This window comes from Dipodomys spectabilis, unplaced genomic scaffold (assembly GCF_019054845.1).
Source record: "Dipodomys spectabilis isolate Male_0828 unplaced genomic scaffold, ASM1905484v1 ptg000004l, whole genome shotgun sequence".
In the NCBI taxonomy this organism is placed as follows: Eukaryota; Metazoa; Chordata; class Mammalia; order Rodentia; family Heteromyidae; genus Dipodomys; species Dipodomys spectabilis.
The window spans coordinates 505485-520000 of record NW_024870681.1 but is presented as its reverse complement, the minus strand read 5'-3'; the positions used below and the strand labels follow the sequence as shown (position 1 = coordinate 520000).

Genomic DNA, 14516 nt, shown 5'->3' with positions numbered 1-14516 from the left:
TGCTTGCCTTGCATGCATGAGGCCCTGGGTTCGATTCCTCAGTACCGCATAAGCAGAAAAAGCAGAAAGTGGCATGGTGGCTCAAGTAGTAGAGTGCTAGCTTTGAGCTGAAGAGCTCAGGGACTGAGTTCAGGCCCTACAACCAGCAAAAAAAAAAAAAGATTTACCAGAGGAAATAAAGGCTGAGAAGTCTCCACCTCTATAGTAGATGCTGTTGCCCCAGGAGGCAATGTGAAATTCTGGTCTAAGTTTAAAGGCCCAAGAATCGGGAGAGGTGATGGTATAAATTCCAGCCTGAAAGTCAGTAGGCTTGAGGCCCTTGAACAGCCAGTGTTTCCCTAAGTCCAAAGGTCAGAGAAGGCTGTTGGAGGCGGGGCAGAGGAGGCTCAGCTGCACCAGGCAGTTGTGACTTAGGTTTTCAATGGACTGGACAACAGTAATGTTTAGACAAGTAAATGTCTGGGTGCCACATGGCACAGTCAAGTTAACATAAAATGAGCTATAACTGTCTTATCCTCAACAGCCCAGATCAAACGTAAGTTTGGGTTGGGTGAAAATTTTCTCTCTGCCTTTGAGACATTGGACAAGTGTTAAAATCTCTGAGCCTCAGTTTTCTATCTTTAGAAAGCACTGACTACCATGAAGGTCTGCTGGGAGGATGATAGTATAGCTTAGGGAAAGTCTAGAGCATCAGGAGCTCTGTCATCCCAACCCTTAAGAGGCAGAATTAGGAGGATCATGAGTTGAGTTTAAGGCCAACCTGGCCTACGTAGCAAGTATCTTTCTCAAAAAAAAAAAAAGGAAAACCAAGACTTTTCTCATCAGCTTTTAGAGAAGTAGGGACCCAGGAGTATTGTAAATCTCATGTCCAGTTGACTAAATACATGCTGGACAATTAATTGGCTTTGGTAGCCTACTTCCTTTTGTGGGTTGGGTCTGTCCCCCAAGTGTGATAGTCCAGATGAAGGTGGGCCTTGGTGTTGGCAAGCCATGCACTCCTCACCCCTAACATGCCTTCCTGTGCTCCTCTCAGCTTGTGCCCTAGAGATATGTAGTCCACAGAGGTATCAAGAGAACCCTAAAGCCAAGCCTAGACTGAGCAGGGCACTCCAGCACAAGGCCACTACTATTGGCTCAGCTTAACTGAGAGTGCCCAGTTTCCCCACAGGAAGTAGGCTGAGGATGCTCCAGCTCAGCTAACACATGAGGCACAGGTTCCTCACTTCCACTACCTATATAGACTGCCATCTCTATACAGTGAAGAGTCCCCAGGCAAGAGAGATCTGGGTTTTGCCCCTCCACTGCTTCTTTGTAGCAGTGTAACCTTATGGCTGTAAATCGCCCTCTGAGCTCCAGTTTGGTCATCTGTTAAGGGAAGCTACTGAATGTCCTCCTCCTTCCTGTGAGCCTTCCTCAAGATGCTTTTAGAAGCCAGCATCCTAGCAACTGAGGAGGCTGAGATCTGAGGATCACAGTTTGAAGCCAGCCCAGGTAAGGAAAGTCTATATGAGACTCTTCTCCAATTAGCTACTCAAAAGCCAGAAGTTGGGCTGTGGTTCAAATGGTAAAGCATCTAGCCTTGAGTCTAGGCTTGAGCAAAAATGCCAAGCGAGAATGTGAGTCCCTGAATTCAAACCCCAAATATCATGTGCACCTGTGTGCACACGCACATATGCGCACACATGCACACATGCTTTTAGGCAGAACATCTTGTAAATTGTGAACTCTGAGTAGATGCGGACTCCAGCTGCCTAGAGAAGCCAGAGATTAGGATGGAGATGGGTTGGAATGATTGATCACCATCGTCTATCACTCTTGCCCTCCTCCAATTCCTCTTCCTCTTCTTCTTCCTCCTCCTCACAGCTACATAGACAAGACTGATGCTTTCACATGTGTAGCCTCTAAGATCATGAGAACACTGTGAGAGAAGTACTCAAACCCTCTAACCTGTTTTCATTTTATGGTTGAGGACACTGAGGCTCAATCTGGTGGCATAATTAACCAGGGTTTCTTGTTAACTTGGGTCTTTGTGATACTGGAGGCTGAGTGATGCTTCCAAGTTGTGTGTGTGTGTGTGTGTGTGTGTGTGTGTGTGTGTGTGTGTGTGTGTGTGTGTGTGTGTGTGTGTGTGTGTGTGTGTGTGTGTGTGTGTGTGTGTGTGTGTGTGTGTGTGTGTGTGTGTGTGTGTGTGTGTAGCTTGGATCCCTGGGCTATTTCAGTGGCCCCTGCCAGTAGCTTCAGGCATTTAGGGGTTCTGGTATTTGGTATTGAACTAAATAGTTCCAGGATGGCATAGAGGAGAGAGGGAGAGGAAGTGGTGCTATGGCTCAGGTGGTAAAGCGCTCATCTTGAGCTGAAGAGCCGAGGGATAGTCCCAGGCCCAGAGTTCAAGCCCCATGACCAACAAAGAGAGAGAGAGAGAGGGAGAGGGAGGAGGGAGAGAGAGAGAGAGAGAGAGAGAGAGAGAGAGATGAGAGCAAGAGCAGCCTCTGGAGGAAGCCAGGAAGAAAGTCATGCTCCCTCCCTCACTGTGCCTGCTGAGGCCCAGGGCTTGGGACTTGAGGTTGCAAAGCATGGGGGTAGCTAAGTGAATGGAAAAGAGAGGTCACACAGAGACAAACAGCACCTCTCCACTCTCTTCATATTGCATTCAGGGCCAGATGAGGAGGGGGAGGGACACCATGGTGGAGATGCTCCCTGTTCAGCTTGCAGCATCTTTGTCTTAGAGACCCTGCTTCAGGATTCCCCACTGCTGCAAAGTGGAGGAAACATTGCCTCCTCCTGTGTGCCAGTACTATGCTAGGAGCCCAGGGGCTTCATTGCCACTAGTGACTCTAACGCCTGGGGGAGGCCCATTTTATGAAAAGCTGGAGCTCAGGGTGGCTTTGTACCTTGTCTAAGCTGGGAAGGTTAAGTAGAATGTAAGTAGACAGTTATGAACCCTCAGCCTCCTTCCTAGCTGACTCTCCTTGGCCTCTCCAGGAGACCACCTTTTCATACCTGGCTCCATCTCACTCACCCCAGGATAGTGTCTTTCCTGATGGACTGTATCTTGCTCCTCCTGACCAGCCTGGCTGATCCCAGTGGGCAGTGCTCACCCTGTCAGAGGTCTCCTTCCCACCAGCCGGCTGGCAGAATCATTCTTGAATGCAATTCACATCTTTCACTGAGGCAACTCACAGGGTCACTTTTATTCAAACAGGTGTGTTCATCTACTGCCCGCCTCCCCACCTCCAGACACTACGGATAGCAGAGTGGACCCAACCCAACTGCTTATCTTTCCTTGAGGCTCTGAAATCTTCAGGGAGGCAAGGCGGTAGACAAGTGGTGACCAACCCAAATAGTCACCGTGTCAACAGATGTTAAATTGCCCTCAAAATAAACATGACTTGCTGGAGCTCTAGTGGGCTTACTCTTTTAATCCTAGGTAGCAGGAAAAAGTGAGATCTGAGGATTGTGGTCTGAAGCTAGCCCAGGCAGAAAAGTCTCTTGAGATTCTTATCTCCAATGAACCAAGAAAAAAGCTGGAAGTGGAGATGTGGCTCAAGTGGTAGAGCACCAGCCTTGAGAAAAAGAAGTCAAATGCGAATGCAAGGCCCTGAGCTCAAGCCCCAGTACTGACACTGAATGAATAAGTGAATGAATGAATGAATGAACAAAAAAATAAATGTGACAAAATGTCCTCACAGGTATCTGGCTACACAGAAGTGGGGCAGCTGAAGGCAGTGGCAACCTGGCCTCTAGACTTTGTGCTCTTCTAAGATGCGGAAGGGCAACAGAGGACTGGCTGGTTTTTATACCTGGGACTCTATTTCCTGTCACTAACGTAGTTGTTCCACTAGTAAGCGCTAGTGAGACTAGAGAGGGTTTTAGTTTTCTTTCACAGGGAAGATGCTCTTGTTTGCCTGCCCAGCAGGGTTATTTACCAGCAAGTGGCTTCTCTCTGGGGGACCACACAGCTCTGAGGAAAAGAAAGACTACAAAGGCTTTCATGATACCTGCTAAATGCCAGGTACTGCCATCATACTTTGTGACTATGGGCTTCCTCATCCTCTGCACCACCATGTCCATCACACATGCTGGCACCACAGTTCTGTGAGCCCAGTTATGGGATGTAAGGTCCTAGGGCCTGGGACCATCAACTACAGTCCTCTCAGGGCATGGTGCGGGGAGATGAGGGGTTAAAGAGACTCCTTACTAGCCTGCACCTTTGTACTCTTGCATATGAATGAAGTGACAGTGTTACCTGACTCAAGAGAAAGGAATTACCTTGGGCTTCTCTGGAGGACAGGATAAGACTTTTTACAATGAGGTAAATAAAATTTGAGTAAAGCGTAAGAACTATCAGCGATGAGAATGGTCCAGCAACAGCATAGGAAATATGCTTCCTGTCCTTTTAAGGAAGGATCAAAGCAAAAGCTGGTAACTGGAGGCAGAGATGAGATTCTTTCATTGGTCTGCCTTTGGGTTCCCATTAGTCTTTTTTTTTCTTTTTCTTTTTTGCATTTACACAGTATATTTTCTTCCAACAGAATGGCTCTGCTAATTTTCTTCCTTTTTTAAAAACATTTTTATTATTATTATCTTTAAGTAGTTGTACAGAGAAGTTCCATTCTACCAAACAATATATGAATACAAAGTGTCTGACAACATTGTCACCCAACAGTCTTTACCCATCCCTTCTCTTGGTTCCCATTAGTCTTAGGAACTTCAGAGGACCAGGTTCCATAGGAACTATGGGCCCAACCTGAGCCCCTGGCTTGGCTTGGCTTGGCTTGTTGGTAGACCCTTGTTCTGTAAGCCTCCTAGGGCAATTTCTCTGAAGTATTTTCTGAGCAACAACATATTAAAAGATACTGTTTTGATTACTGAGAGGGAATTAGTGTGGACAAAGTTCATTCCTCAAAATTCCTTTTTATCTCCTTTCTTCCCTCCCTTCCTTTCTTCCTTTATATTTATAGAGAGCTGGAGATTAAATCCAAGGCTCTATACATGCAACCTCAGCCCCAAGTTCATCTATGTCAAGGCCACCTTACAACTGCCTTGAGAGACTAGGAGTCTGTGTGTCAGTGTATCCAAGTAGAGAGCAGAGAGGGGAGTATGGAGGAAGTAGCTTCAGAGAGTTGCCTATGCTCTGCGGGGGCACCGGCCAGGAAGAACATCCTTGGCACCTGACTGTGTTGCTTCCAGAATGTTGGAAAGTCACTGGAGCTTTGAGAAATATTTTGGTGCAGGTGGGGCAGTGATTTTGTTGGAAAAGGTAAAGTGTAGGACTAAGTCAGGTCCTCCCCCACATAACACCTGCCAAGGAAGCAGAGGAGAAGAGTTGGTGCCAATAGCCAGTGCCAACAGCTGGAGCCAACTTAAGCCTTTGCACACCCTAGGCACTACCCTGTGTCCTTCAGTATTCACAGCAGCCCTGGAGTTGGTATTATCATTATCCCTGCTTTACAGATGAGGAAATTGAGGCAGGGGAAATATTAGTGTCCCACCCAGGGTTACAGAGCTGGCAAGAGGCAGAACTGGAATTGAAGTCTAGAGTCCAATGAAGTGTTTTGGTTTTTGTATGCTTTACCATATACACTTGCTGTGCACTGGCTCACACCCAACATTTACTTTATGTTATTGAACTCTGTAAGTAGGTGATAGCTGCTGTAACTGAGAAAAGTAAAGCAGAGGGAGGAGCAAAGACATCAGGAAGAAGAGTCTAGTCCTTTCGTTCTATGGCTGTGGTGACCCTATCTGCCCTGGCACTGGCCCCTGGAGGTCAGTCTCATTGGTTCCAGAAAGCCTAGAGGTGGGCACAAGCTTCTGACAAAAGAGTTGGGAGAGCAGGGGCAGCCAGAGAAGAGAGAGAAGGCATTTTAGACCCCAGGAAACTACAGGCAGCAGAAGCCTGGAGGTGGGGCTTTGCCCTGCCCAGCCAGTTCAGAGGTTAATGTCACACTGTGATGGTGGGATGAGTCATGAGCAAGGCCCTGTTGCTCTTGTTTGGGCTGACTTAGAGACTTGTCCTGGGCAGTTTTAGAGTAATGTGATGTCATCCCTAGGGATGTATTGAAGAATGATGATGTTATTCCCTACTGAAGCCCTTCTAGGCATTTCCTTTGACTGTGTGGTGGAGCCTGAAGGCTTTTATGGCTGTCAAGACCCTGTCTGACCTGACCACATGATCCCTGCCTTCCTCCCTGGCTTCACAAAAATCATCCAATTGCAATGTGAACACCATGAGGAAGGTCTCATAGACCCAGCTTTGAAATGGAACTTTGCTTGTTACAGACCCAAGTGCCTAGAACTGTGCCTGGGTGCATAGTAGGTGCTTAGTAAATGTTGGTTGAATGGTTGTGTGAACAGATCCATTGCCCTCCAGTCCAACTGAGCTGGTGTCATTGGAAACCAGAATAGATGTCACGATCTCTTCTTTGTCTATCCCCCTGTCCCTTCAGACAGCTAAATCTGTTCAGTTTTAGGTCTCAGTGTTAATGTCACCTTCACCCGTGTAGTCCCCTTTGGCTGTCAGGTGTGCTTACTCTAAGTTTGTGGCACTTTACACATTTTTGTTTGTTTTTGGAGACAGGGTCTCACTCTGTAATTTAGGCTATCCTTAAACTTGCTACATATCCTAGACTTTCATTTTCCTGCCTCCATCTCCTGAAGCTGGGATTACAGATGTGCATAACAGTGCCCCGTGTGTGTGTGTGTGTGTGTGTGTGTGTGTGTGTATGTGTGTGTGTGTATCTGGGATTTGAACTCAGGCCTCACCATTCCAAGGCAGAAGCTCTACTGCTGAGTCCCAACACTTTTTTAAAAAATGCTGGTGACTGAACACATATGAAGCATATGAAGCAATTGCTCAACCAACAAGCTACACCCTCAATCTCCACACTTCTTTTTATAACTTCTTTATTTTTCCTGATTACATCACTAAAAATTCTAACAACAGAAATACATAATATTGAAAGCAAAAGTCTCCTTAATTCTCATCCAACAACTTCTGCCAAGAGTCATCTGTGTAGTTTTCCTTTTTTCCATGTGCAAAATATGTGTGTGTGTGTGTGTGTGTGTGTGTGTGTGTGTGTGTGTGTATGAGATCATATTATTGGTAGCTATGCAATTTGTCCTTGTTATTTTTCTTAATAAAACTAAGACATCTTGCATACTAGTAATTACAGATCTACCTCTTTCTTCTTGTATGTGGTTTTTCATTCTGTAGATGTGCCTTAATCCATTTACCCAACACAACTGTTTTTTTTCTCTCTCTTTTTTTTTAACAGTATTGGGATTTGAACTCAAGGTTTCCCACTTGCTGACAAGGTGTTCTACCTCTTGAGTCACACCCCAGCCCTAAGTCATAGGAATCTAACCTAGCACCCCACACATACTAGGCAAGCGCTTTATCTCTGAGCTACAACCTCAGCCCTGACCAATCTACTTTTGATGGACATTTGGCTCTTTTCAATCTTTGCTGGTGTAAATATCACTGCAGTGAACATCATTGTACATATATCTTTTGTGTCCTTCTAGATATTTTTTTTGAGAGAAATTCCCTAGAGTGAAGTTGCTTAGTCAGAGGGCGTGAACATTTAAAATCACAATGATGTTTCCATGTTATCCTTTCCGGAGTTGTACCCTCCTCAGTCCTGCCCTTCCCCTTTCACTGCCCCTCCCTTGGCACTGCCTTGGGAGTCAGTGTGCCCTTGAGATCATCAGCCTCATGATGATATTCTGAATGCAAGCACAGTGGACAGTAGTTAATAAATGCTTGCTGATTGAGTCAGAGTGAGAAGATGGAGACTGGATTGAGAGAACGTGGTATATAGCCACGTAAGTCTGTGAGTTTCCCACTGGTAGTTTTGAGATGTGGACTTGGTAGGAACCCGAAGTCTCCATTGCCTTGGGAGGTGACAGCCTTCAGGAAACTGTTCCTGCCAATTTCTCCACACTTATCCCCCACCCCTTTTTTCTCTGTCCCGTTAGCCATGCTTCTTAGGTTTCCTTAAGGAACTGTTTCTTTCATGTCTCTCTCCCTTTGCCTAGAAATCTCCCCAGTTTTCAGGGTCAGTGCCTTTGTTCTGTGTTCATAATTAAGAACCCTGATGGATTCATTGATGATACACTGATAGCAGGGGCCCTGGCATAGACTGTCATGCCAGGCCTTCTCTGGCTATGAAAGCACCAGTGAACAGGTAGATGGACAGACAAGATGAGGATACTAGTGGGGTATTATTGATCTAGGCATGAGATGTTGCACTCCTTAGTTGAGTGGTTGCTTTGGAAAAGGAAAAGAAGACCCAAAGGACTTGGTAAAAAGGATACATAGGGCCTGAGAGAAGAAAGAGCCACAAAACGGCAGCCCTACCAACGGAAGTGGAGAGGCAGAAGGGGAAGCTGGTTTAAGGAGGAGGAAGGACCAAGTGGTTTGGATATGTGGAGTTGAAGGGCTGCTTCTGGGGTTTCCAAGTCAGAAGATCCTGTTACCATTGCTGGTATCAGATCTGGATCCCAGCAAGACCTTGCTAGGACAGGAGTTGGCCATGGGTTGCCATCATTCTAGTAGGGAAAAATGAGTTCTCCAATGGCAGACATCTGAAGGCTGGGGTTTAGGGCCTGAGTGAGTGACTCCACCTATTAGGATGCAGGAAGAAGCCTAAACTGAGGAGTGGATAGAAGCAGCCCCACTCTGGCCAATGAGAGCTTTGAGAACATTGAGACAGTAGGGACTAAGGTGTAGGACAGGGACATCTAGGACCCTGGAACAGGCAGCTTTGGGTACCTCTGGAATGGGCTGCTTCTCTGGAGACGGGCCCAGAGCCAGGCTGAGCAGTCAGAGTATGAAAGACTAGGACCTGCTCAAGACATTTGTAAGAGCCAGGGATAGAGAACTCTGGGGACTTGTGAGTCATTTCCCCTCCAGAGGGAAGACAGGGCCTCTGTGTGGAGCCTGGTGTCCAGTGGAGTGGACATTCTAGTTACTCACTGGAATTTCCAGCTGACTAGAGTGAAGTAGGGCAGCAATGCATTGAATATTCAGGGAATCATCTCTGTGAGGTTCAGAGTTTGGGGGAAAAAATGGGCATTAATCACACCATGCTGGATAAGGGCATGAGGTGGCGGGGGGGGGGGGGGGGGACCGGGGGGGATGGTATGGAGATGAGGTTACTCTATAGAAAGACTGCTAAGAGAAACTTCTGTTCTCTTGGGTGGAAGAAGGGTTTTAGCCTTTCTTGCATGCCGCCTGTTTGTCTGACCCATGTGGGCAGCTCATGATGCACTTGGAGCTTGCAGGGTGGGAGGCAGAGAAACCTGTGGCACAGAGCCCTGAGCTGGCACACTTATGCCCTAGGGAATGCCAAGCCTGGTTGTTCCCAAGCCTTGAAAACAGCCTCGTCCACCCAAACCAAATGAGGAATTGTGGCTGAAAAGGCCCTTCAGATGTGTCCTAGCTATTTATAACCCAGCCAGGGCCAGCACAAGGAAAAACCAGAGACTGGAGAGAGAAAGGTGGGTATGCCACTGGTGAGGCCTAGTGGGACACTGACAGGGCCTGTCAGTCCTGGGGCCCCAGAGAGACATCCCGCATCCTAGTCTACATGTCAGCTTTGGAGATAGGAGGGAGCCTGTCCAGCAAGGGCAGGTTCTATACTGTCAATAGCATGGCAGGAGCTCCCTCTAGAGCTAGGAGATCCTGAAGAATTTATTTGGCAGTGTTGATGGAGACCACATACCATTCTTTCTCCTTTTCCTTGGACCTCCACTTCATTTGGAGGTTCAAGAGCAGAGGATCTGCTCTTAGCTAAGATACTCAGTGGCATCATGTGACCTAGAATGAGGCATAGTTGGCCTTCCTTTGCAAATAACCTCAATGGTTTGACTCTTACCCTGTAGCCATCCAGTTATCACCTGACAGGGAATGTATGAGATGCTGGTCATGAGACATAGGAGGTGTTGATGGACACTGCTAGGTGCCCCACCACTTTGCTGGTGGCATCTGTTCAATAGGGCCACAAAGATAAGGGGTAGGTAGCTGGGTACCAGTGGCCTATGCTTGTAATCCTTGCTACTTAGGAAGCTAAGACCTGGGAGATTGAAGTTTGAAGACAGTTTAGGCATCAAAGTCATCCAGACTCAATCTCTACTCAATCAGCAAAAAGCTAAACTAGAGGTATGGCTCACATGGTAGAGCACCAGTCAAGAGCAATCAAAGCCAAGTGAGCATGAGGCCATTGAGTTCAAGCCCAATTACTGGGGGGGAGGAAAGGGGGAACGGTGGGGAAGAGGGCAGGAAAGGGACAAATATTAAGTTGGTAGTATGTGAAGGTAAATTTGGTTTCAAGATGCCAGGTCCAATGAGGAGATGGGCCAGAGGGGACACTCAGGACACCCCCCCACCCACCTATACACACACATTTCCTAAGTTCCTGAGAGGGAATTGCAAGAATAAATGAAATTCCATAGTCCTTGGGCCTAACTCAGGGCGCAGATGTGGCTCATTTAGATTGAATTATGGTATTTTTCCCCACAGTGAGGCAAAGTTCTGCACAGAAAGGTGTATAAGCACACCAAAAGTACATTGTTTATTTGTTGGTGGTTTTGTGTTTTTTTTAAATCGGTCGTGGAGCTTAAACTCAGGGCCTGGGTGCTGATTTTGAGCTTTTTTGCTCAAAGCTAGTCCACCACCACTTTGAGCCACAGCTCCATTTCTGGTTTTCTGGTTTTCTCATCTACTTTCCTGCCCTGGTTGGCTTCAAACCATGGTCCTCAGATCTCAACCTCCTGAGTAACTAGGATTATAGGCATGAGCTGCTGGCATCCAGCACATTGTGTATGTGGGGTTTTTGTTTGTTTTGTTTTTATTTTTGCCTTTAAATAGTTGTGCAGAGGAGTTGCCATTCAACAAAAATAGAATATGAATACAATAAATCTTTTTTTTTTTTTTTTTTGTCGGTCATGGGGCCTGAACTCTGGGCCTGAGCACTGTCCTCTTCAGCTCAAGGCTAGTGCCCTACCACTTGAGCCAAAGCGCCACTTCCAGCTTTTTCTGCTTATGTGGTGCTGAGGAATCGAACCCAGGGCCTCATGCATGCAAGGCAAGCACTCTACCACTGAGCCACCTTCCCAGCCCCTACAATAAATCTTGATCAATGTCACTCACTCCTCTCATCCATTCTTCCCATCCCTCCCACCACCACCCCTTCTCTCGATTTTCCTAATTTTGTAGAATATTTGTTGAAATTTTAAAATGTAAATTATTTGCCATAATTTAAGAATCAGAATATTGCATCTATGAATTCAGATTTTGAACTTCTCTCAAAGAGAGATCAGGTGACCTCAAACCTTTGTTACTGTTGGTGACTATCAGAAGGGGCCACTGTCTAGCCTCATGGTGAAGGCAGTTTGCCCTGCTTGTCTTGAATACTGGGCTGGCAAAAGCAGTTCAGGAGGTGGCTCTAGACTCCTCCCCCGTGGGAGTGGGCAAGAACACAGGACCTCAGGCTTACTAGACAAGTTGTGCACCACTTGAGCTGTGCCCTTCACCCCCAAACCTTGGTTTGGGGTGGCATTGGTCCTGGGTTATATGCACCCTGTCCCCCTCCCCACGGGAAGGAGGGGGAGGAGTCTTTATGGGAAACTACTCCAAGGAAGTGGCATTTTTGAGCCCCCCCCTCGGTATCTGTAAGTGCCATGTGGCACTGGGTGGTCCATGCCTTGCACGCGCTCCAGACCCTAGCCGGCACTGTGCTTGAGTTGTGAGTGAGGCAGGTCAGGCCCCTCTTATACAAAGCCTTGTTCATCCAGCTGTGGCAGCGATGGCAACTGTGGTTTCTCAACCAGGCCCGGTCCTCCCCTCTGCAAAGGTGCTAGACCAAGAGGTTGAGGTGCCAAGGGTTCTCTAGCTTATGAGATCCCACGGGGAGGAGGACCGGGACGGGGACCCGGTGGAGGGGTTAGCCACGCAGGAAAGCAGCTCTCCCGCCTCCCCCTGCCCGCAGGCTCTGGAGAGAAGTTGTAAATAAGCCTGTCTCTGGGAAGCAGACCTTCCCCCTCCTGCCTGGCCTGCCTGCGGCCTCCTCCCTCCTCCTCCCCCTACGCTCCACAACCCTCCGCCAGCTACTCGCCCGCCCGGTGACCACAGAGGGAACGATCGGCTCCACCTCGCAAGTCAAGACGTGTATTTCCTGTGTACGGGAGCAAACCCGAGCCTCCCTGTCCTGAAAGGGCGGGCTCTGTAGGGCCGGGGACGCGGCGGCGGGGCGACGGGACCGAGCGGCGGGACGGCCGGGCCGGCAGGCGGGCGGCCGGGTCGCGCGCCTAGCCGAGCGGAGAACGAAGCTCTGGAGGGGCGTCCGGATTCCGCCTGTGCCGGCCCCGCACGCACACACCAGGAAGGGCCTCGGAGGGCGCCGCCCGCCCCGCGTTGGTCCGGGTGACAGCCCCGGGACGACCGCAGCACCCGAGCTCCCGAGGGTCGGCAGGGGCTGCCCGGAGGCCCCGCTTCCCCTTTCTCTGGGTGGGGACTCGCGCGGGAGGCGGGCCCGCAGCCCGGCGCGCAGGAGAGCTGGAAAGCGGCGGCTGGAAAAGGTTCATAATGGAGCCTTTCATCAAGAGCCGGCGGCCAGGTGCCAGGACTGACTCCGGGGAGGCCGGCGTGCTGGTGTAGGCCTGCCCTGCGCCCTTCCCCGAACGCCCGGCCCACCCGTCCGTCCGCCCGTCCGCCTGCCTGCCTGCCTGCCTCCCGCCGCCGGTGGCGGCGGCGGCGGCGGTGGCTGCGGCTGCTGCTGCTGCTGCTGCTGCTACTGGTGGTGGTGGTGCTGCTGCTGCTGCTGCTGCGTGGACCCCGCTTCCTGTTTGCCCTCGGCGGGCTCCCGCTGCCATGGAAGAGGAAGAGGAGGCAATAGGCTTTTTGGACAAGGTCCTGGAGGATGAAGATGTGTTTCTCCTGGAGGAGTGTGAGCTGGGAACCCCGACCAGTCCCGGCTCAGGGTCCCCCTTCTTGGTGGCTGTGAAGGTGGGAATGTGACACGCCCTGGATGCTGGTGGGGGGTGGGGGGGCAGGGCTGGCAGCTCTTGACTGCCACCGAAGCCGCGTGCGGGCGGCGGCGGCAATGGCTGATGTGTGCCCCAGTCTCCTAGCGGAGTGGAAGCACCTCCCAGAGCAGTGTGAGAGGGGCTGGCATGGGCCTGCCAGGGGATCTATGGGCTGCGCCCTTCCCGCAGCTGTTGCTGGGGGGAAAGGGGCAGTGCCGGCTCGCCCTGCACCAGTTGTCCTCAGGGTCTGGGCCAGCTGTGCTGGGGGCTCTTTTCTGGCAGTGATGTGAGCCACCTGGTGGGCTGTCAGTGGGGTGAGCCTGCTGCCCCCAGGCTGACTTTGAAACCAGTGGGTCGTAATTTATTGTTTCTATGACTACTGGGGGATAAGGGCACACTTATGAGGTGTGGGCCAAGGGAGTCACCCCTCTTTCCAAGAGAGGAGACTGGGGTCTTAGTGCATCATGGTTGAGCAAGAGAGCATTTGGAAAGGTCAAGAACCAGAGGTCATAGGGCTTCCTTGAAGGAAGTCAGCTCAAGAGAGGGAGCTAACAGCTGATTGAGACACCAGCCAAGTAGGTTGATTCATTCCCAAGGTGGGCATGGGCAGGACTAGTGACCTACTACAGAGCCATGGGCATTTCCTGCAGCCATGTTTCTCCAGTCAGTGCAGAAGAGGAGTGATTGTCCCAGTCCCTTTACCTGCTCTATTGCCCCTTCTAAGATACCAGGCTTCTGCTGGGAATGTCAGCTCTGCCTGTGGCATGGCTCACCACCCTGGTCTTCCCCTCTCACTTGGACCTGCCTCAGAGCTCCAAGCTAGGCCTATTGCTCAGCTCCTCTCTTGCGTGGTTGGAAGGGATGGCCTTCTTGTACCTGAGAGGTCGAGGGTAAGGAATTTGCCCACTGCAAAGCCAGGCTGCTAAGCAGGGAGTGTGAGCCTTAGAGGGCGTGGTGCCCAGAACATGACTAGAATATGAGGCTGTCTCTGAACATTTCCCTTGCCAGAAGAGGAGGATTGCAGTCTTGCCACACCCACACTACAATGTGGCTCCAGGAGGAGCTAATGGAGGTAAAAATAGCCTTCAGACCCAGCGTAAGTAGGTGGCTGATGTGTGGAGCTGGAGTGGAACAGTGGCTGCAGGCCTTGGTAGAAGTGGAGGAGAGGAACTGCAATGGGACGCTGGCACTTCACCTCTGTTCAGTGACGTGGCTTAGAACACTAGGGGTAAGTCATGGCTTTCATTGGGCCCACAGGCCTTTTTACCCAGGGTCTGACTAGCTCCCTCACCAGCAACAGGAGGGGAAAAGTGTGCTCATGAACAAGTAGTTGGGCTAAGAGCTTAGCAATATGTGGAATGGGAGGTCTGTGGGTTCCTAATGGACCTTCTCTGAGAAGCTCTCCACAGCACACATGTGGATCCATGCATGCTGCCTCCTGGGCTCACCCTTTCTGGACTCTAGCTCATGCCTCAGTCTTGAACTGACCC

General features: G+C 49.8%; 1 protein-coding gene across 6 annotated transcripts in view; it reads left to right on the top strand.

The window, feature by feature from the left end:
• Nucleotides 1-14516, top strand: part of Abr (ABR activator of RhoGEF and GTPase) — a 207944-nt gene that overhangs the window by 107749 nt on the left and 85679 nt on the right. Inside the window, exon 1 of one of the 6 annotated variants that reach the window (XM_042691588.1) lies at nucleotides 12364-13006. The exons of 4 other annotated variants lie outside the window; for them this stretch is intronic. In XM_042691588.1, coding sequence (XP_042547522.1) covers nucleotides 12872-13006 — 135 coding nt within the window. In that variant the 5' untranslated portion in view covers nucleotides 12364-12871. Of the gene's footprint in view, nucleotides 1-12363; nucleotides 13007-14516 lie in introns of those variants that run through there. One more of the 6 variants, XM_042691579.1, reaches the window with a different exon arrangement.